This window comes from Platichthys flesus, chromosome 7, assembly GCF_949316205.1.
Source record: "Platichthys flesus chromosome 7, fPlaFle2.1, whole genome shotgun sequence".
Lineage (NCBI taxonomy): Eukaryota > Metazoa > Chordata > Actinopteri > Pleuronectiformes > Pleuronectidae > Platichthys > Platichthys flesus.
In genome coordinates this window covers 25,566,450-25,572,519 of record NC_084951.1, presented here as the reverse complement: position 1 = coordinate 25,572,519, position 6,070 = coordinate 25,566,450, and the positions used below count along the sequence as shown (strand labels likewise).

The following is a 6,070-nucleotide window of genomic DNA, read 5'->3' as shown; positions in this document are numbered from 1 at the left end:
AGATTCAACCAACTTCATGGAGTTTGTGGCGTCTGCATCAGGAGCCATTAGTGCCGAGCAGAGAAATCAATGGTCAACTGTTCACAGGAGCTTCTCATTCAGGTCCCTGCGAATACTAAGTGCTGAGGTCTGAGTGGAGCACGAGCAGGACGGCCACTTTATTGGAAAATCTATTGGGAGAGCAACTTGGCTTTTAAGAAAATAAGACGCTGATGTACGATTGACGACGAGGAGCAGAAAATGATTATTTCCAAAAGTAAAGACAGAAATAACTTCATATATGAAGCATTGGTAGAAAAAGCAACAATCCACAGTTCGAGCAAAGAATACATTCTACTCTCATCGCTCTGCTGCCACCTAATGGACAAATGGGAGAACAAACCACAACACAGGCAACTTCAAACTCAAGTTGTGATCATTATTTTCAGACTTTATTCTTTTACACTTGATCGTAGGTTCAGCACGTTTTATACAACTGAAAAATAGAGCCTATGAAACTACAGATGTGTGCGAATGATTAAGTTTCATATTCAAAAACTTTTCAGTGTTAAAATAGTCCGGAGCGATCTGCTGTGCTGCGACGACAATTCATTATTCTAAAATGTGGAAACTAGAGCAATAATAAAATGAACGGTGTTGTTATCTTCAGTGGTTAGTTATTAAATTAAACACTAGAAACTAAATACTGATATTTGTCGATGTCCCGCACAAACGTCTCCTTCAGAATAAAGAGTTCTTACTGGCAGAGGAAATAGCTTATGATGCCGTTACAATCTTTTCATTTTAAGACGAACACAGGGAAGCGCTCGGCTCATGGTGGGACCCCCTCCAGCGAGTGTGAGTCTGTGTAGAGCGTGTGGGGGGGAAGCTGCTCTATCGTGCTCTGCTGTGGCTGAGTGGACACAATCAGTGGGACGCCATGGACGACCACATTCTGTCCGCCCAGGCCCATCCTGTCCTCAGGGGGTAAGATGTTCTCCTCGACCTTCACTGTCAACATGTCCTCCGATGGACCGCTCACCACGTCGGGTTGTGTAACTGTGGTCCCTGGTGCGGCTTTCCCCTCCGTCACCACCGTGACCTCGGTGCCGCCCTCCTGGATCAGGGCGTTGAGGCCGTCCAGCTCGGAGCAGGTGGTGATGAAGGCCTGCGTGCTGCTGGAGTCCTGAGCAGTGATGGCCGTCTGCAGCAGGGCCTGGTGCAGCGGGTTGTCCGTGTGGTCGGAGCCGAGCTGCGTCAGCAGGACCGTCCGGGGCTCGAGGGAAGCCTCTGCAGCCGGACACGACCCCAGCGGCTGCAGAGGGGTCAGGAGGTTAACCTGCTGGATCATGGAGTTCACCACCATGTCCTGGTTCTCCGGGCTCAGCAGGACCACGCTGGTCTTACCCAGCCGCTCCACACCTGCTGGGATCAAGGGGTTCTGCTGCCCCAGCGGGTGAGACACGATGATCTTGAGCTGTGCATTGCTGTAAGGAGCCATCGGGTCCGACGGGAGGGGGACCTCCAGCTGGGTGGTGCACTGGGATGTGATGGGAACCAGGCTGACCGTGTCCGGGCCGGAGAGCTGGAGCTGCAGCTCGTGCTGGGCGTCTCGGTGCTGCTTCCTGTGGCTCCGCAGCGAGTCCTCCCGCACGAAGGAGGCGTGGCACGCGTCGCAGCTGAAGGCTCGGGCCGCGTCCAGCTTGGCCCGGTACCGGGAGCCGATCGGCTTCGGAGACTCGCCTCCTCCTCCACTTCTCCCTGCTCCCCGGCCGCCGCCTCTCTCCGGCTTATCCGAGTGGAACTTCTTCGTGTGAATGACGAGGTTGCTGCGCTGCTTGGAGGCAAAGTTGCAGAAGTCACATCTGAAGGGCCGCTCCTCCGAGTGGATCCTCTCGTGGACTTTGAGCGCCCCCTTGCTGGAGCAGGAGTAAGTGCACTTGGCGCACTGCATGGGCTGGAGGGGCTGGTGCTCCCGGGTGTGCTGGCGCAGGGCGGTCTTGTTGGCGCACCGGAACTCGCAGTGCTCGCAGCTGAAGGAGTTCTCGGTGCCGTGTTTGATCTGCATGTGAGACTTTAGGTTTCCCTTCATGGCACAGCGGTAATCACAGAACTCACACTTGTACGGCTTTTCACCAGAGTGAATCCGGACGTGTCTCTTTAGGTCGGAGTTGATTTTGAACTTTGCGTCACACAGCTGGCACTGGAACGGTGCGTCCCCTTTCAAAAATAAAAACAAAGAATATCGTGAAAATAGGGCTCAGGGATCTCATTCCAATCCAAATTTAAAAAACAAAGATAAATTGTTGTCAGTCTTTGTAGCAGCGGAGGAGGCGACTGCACCGTCAGGGAGACATGGGCTCCACCCAGCTCCTCACATCTCAGGACAACAAGACATCACATGGGTGGAACTGGGATTAATAATCTGCCTTTATCATCATCGCTCTAAAATTCTTTACTATATACAATGAGAAACTGAGCCACACCGCTGACTCATCAATCCATAGATCTGAGAACTATTTGAAATCCAAAGAGACTGTGCACGGAGACATCAGTGGTGATTTATATATTGAGAGATAAAGTTGTGATGGATTTCTGAACAGATGCAGAACTTTGCACTGAGACAAATATCAGTGGATTGTGCTGAAAAGAGAAATCAGGTCTGCAGGTCGGTGCTTTTTGTTGATATCTCAATGTCTTACAAATATGTGGAAAAAAGACATACTGGATTAAAATGTATAAGCTTGTAAAATCGAAGCGAATTGATGTATTGAAATGATTCTGTGAACATTTTCTGAACATGAACCTAACCATACTTTTGGTTAATTTTATTCCCATGTTTGATATTATGTGGGAAAAGGGAAGAAGACTTATAGAGAAAAGATTTAGCGACTCAGAAGATGGAGACATTGAAAGACTTTGATCTCTAGGCCAAGTGGTTTATGAGCTATTTGTAAAAACTGAATATTATTTGTTATAGTCTTGACCTTATTCATTTTCCGTGCCTGTGAATTGCCTGGGATTTAGGAGTGAAAATAATAAGAAAGAATAATGGCAATAAAAACAATAAGGAATCAGCATCGAGCTGCTCCGCCCCCTAATGACACCAGTCTCTCAACCCCCCCCAGCAGAGGGGTCAGGTTGTGTGTCTGCCTACCGGTGTGCGAGCGGAGGTGCACGGTGAGCTGGCTGGAGTTGCGGCTGGCGTACGGGCAGATCTGGCACTTGAAGGGCCGCTCGTCGTAGTGGATCCTCAGGTGCTTCTTCAGGCTGCTGCTGTCGGCCGCCGCGTAGGGGCAGAGTTTGCACTTGTGCGGCTTCTCGCCCGTGTGCAGCCGGCTGTGCATGTTGAGCTTGTCCCGCCGGCTGAAGCGCTTGTGGCACAGCTCACACTCGAACGGCTTCTCACCTGCACCGCCACAACAACAGCCTGGGTCAAGATCTGACTCGAGGGTCACGGGTCAATCAATCAGACGCCTCATGACCCTGACCCTCAACAAAGAGTCAGGAAAACTACTACTGCTCCTGTTCCTCTCCCTGGATGGACACAGGAACACTAGATGTTGTGTGTAACAGAGCAAATACACAATATTTACCACATTCATTATGTCGAACATGAATGCAGAGGTGTTTGAACGTTTGAACTTGACTTGTGGTGACGTACCCGTGTGGGTCTTGAGATGCCGCTCCATGTCTTTCTGGCCGTACTGTGTTTTGAAGGTGCAGCCTGTGGATGGAGACACATGGAGCTGTTAACGAGGTGCGTGGAGCCCGAGCACTGGTGGAAAGTTCATTTAACGTCGACTGGCAGGAAGTACAGGTCTCTGTGCTCGGAGGCCGAGGAGCAGGAATGTGTTAGAGTCGTAAACGGGGGGGGGGGGGGGGGGGGGGGGGCACCGACCTGAGAAGCAGCAGCTGTGTCTCTTTGAAGTAGTCAGGGCGGGTTTGAGTTTTCTGGAAGGTGTTTTCTGGGCCTTGGTCAGAATCTTTTTGACGCCTCTCATCACACAGCTCTGGTACGTCTCCTCGAAAACAAACTCGGCACTGGGATCTGAGTGGGAACAGTGGAAAAGCCAGAGTGGGACCAGTGGAAAAGCCAGAGTGGGAGTGAACGGTCAAAACATAGGACCAGTGGATCAGATAAGTAAACATGCTGTATAAACGCTGGATGAAAATTATATATATACAATTTAAACAGGATATACACACTGTCAACAAAATATATACAGTGTGATTACAAATGGTTATATAGTGCAACATAGTGCACATGATTATATAGTGATATATCTTGCCCTTGATTATATAGTGTTATAGATCGTGCACCTGATTATATAGTGATATATATTGCACATGATTATATAGTGTAACATAGTGCACATGATTATATAAAGGATTGCACGTGGTTATCAGATTACATTACAAATGACTGTATATATGATTATATAGTGTAACAGATTGCACATGATGTTATATGTTGTGTTATAGACTTCACATGTTGCACAGTTGAGTTCTAGGCTCAGTCTATAACCTGCACAGTTGAGTTGTGTGAGTCTGGGTTCATGGCTCGGTCTATAACCTGGCGCGTGCACACTTGACGTGCACAGTGTCTGACCTGTGAGAGCGGACGCGGCACTGGAGCCCGACGGGTCGGTGGCCCCGGCGGGGATCGAACACCCATTTTGCTTGTGGGCCAGAAACACGTCGAAGTTGTTGTACTGTTGTTTGCAGAAGCCGCAGATGTGGATGTCGGGACTCAGCTCCACCACCACGGCGTGACCCGCAACATCTGCACAACAACAACAACAACAACAACACACAGACACACACGTGGTTTCAGTTTGACCCACACACCTGACAACAACATAGTGCACACACGGAGAGGTTGTGTTGCAGCTCAGGTTGTTGTGTTCTTTCTACCTCCGGTGTTGTACGCTGCCATCTCTCCGGCTGGTTCCCGGATCAACTCATCCTCTGGATCCGCGGGAGGCGACGGAGTCACGCGGGAGGGACGCGACGCAGATCCACGCGTGTTCCTCACGTTCGAGTCTCTGTTCTAAACAACTGTTTACTTCTCGACAAACACGGAGGGGCTTCGCGACACCTCGCCGGAGGTTTACGGCAGCGGGGACAGGCGTGCGTTTCTGTCGTCCGGGTGACGTCACGCGTTGCTTTTATGGGCAGTGGGAAAATTTAAATTTATCAAAGTATAGAAACATAAAAAAAACTACATTGTGAAAGATATTATTTTGTATTTACTTCATTTTTTTGTCAGTTTTTTTTTACATTTATAGTCAGATTATACAAAGCTGTCAAGCCTTCATATCTGGTGTATTTTGATTATTTTGATTTACTTTTATTTAAAGCTTTGTACATTTTTGTTTTTATATAAAATTGTATTTAGTAACAAATAATCCAAATAATAAATTTCATTTCACAGCACCTTTCTAGGACACAATATATAATTTATAAACACATAAATGATAAAAGTAAAACCACATTTTAAATTCAGATACACACAGACACAAAAACTTAGTTCAGTTCATTTCATGACTTTGACTTTATAATCTGAGAGTCAAATAATAAAAACACTAATTACAAGTCTGTTATAATAACAAGTTTAAACTATGTTTGTTTAGGGATTCACAAGCTCTTGAACGCAGCATTGACACAAACAATTGAATTGAGGTTGTTTATTTTAAATAAAACTTAATTAATTAACAGAGGACTGCACTCAAAGAAAACTACATTGAAATAATTCCATAGCCTTTTAAAACAAGTCTAATGACAGCTCTGCTGCCCCCTGCTGGACTGGATGTGGAACACAATGACCCACTAACACAAAACGCTGGTTCCTGACACTTGGATTGAAGAAGCTGCAGCGTTTGCACATTTCAGATTAAAACCACACAACACCTGCTGTGCTGCTTTAGATCGAGGTGAGCTTTCTGTTGTAACACACACACACACAGACACACACGTACACACACACACTCCAGCAGCTCTGAAGCAGAGGACAATTTCCTGGCCTGTTGGGGTGAGTGAGTGAGGAGGCCTCTCTCTTTGTGCCGGCGCGGTGGTGCTGGTGTGAATA

The 6,070-nt window shown here is 47.7% G+C and overlaps 1 protein-coding gene across 1 annotated transcript; it reads right to left on the bottom strand.

Annotated features, from left to right (window-relative positions):
- Positions 1-404: 404 nt before the first annotated feature.
- Positions 405-5,130, bottom strand: zfp64 (zinc finger protein 64 homolog (mouse)). Its single transcript, XM_062392789.1, has 6 exons — positions 4,897-5,130; positions 4,592-4,765; positions 3,881-4,030; positions 3,644-3,706; positions 3,137-3,388; positions 405-2,199 (listed from the first exon to the last, which is right to left on the bottom strand). Exons 1-6 carry the CDS (start codon positions 4,916-4,918, stop codon positions 812-814), a joined length of 2,049 nt encoding a protein of 682 aa, XP_062248773.1. The 5' UTR covers positions 4,919-5,130; the 3' UTR covers positions 405-811.
- Between the last annotated feature and the right edge of the window lie 940 nt (positions 5,131-6,070).

Coding starts and splice junctions, on each gene's coding strand:
- zfp64 (XM_062392789.1), bottom strand. CDS start 4,918: ATGGCAGCGTACAACACCGGAG. Junction 4,766..4,896: donor GGCAGCGTACAACACCGGAG/GTAGAAAGAACA, acceptor GTTGTTGTGCAG/ATGTTGCGGGTCACGCCGTG. Junction 3,389..3,643: donor GCATCTCAAGACCCACACGG/GTACGTCACCAC, acceptor GTGGCGGTGCAG/GTGAGAAGCCGTTCGAGTGT.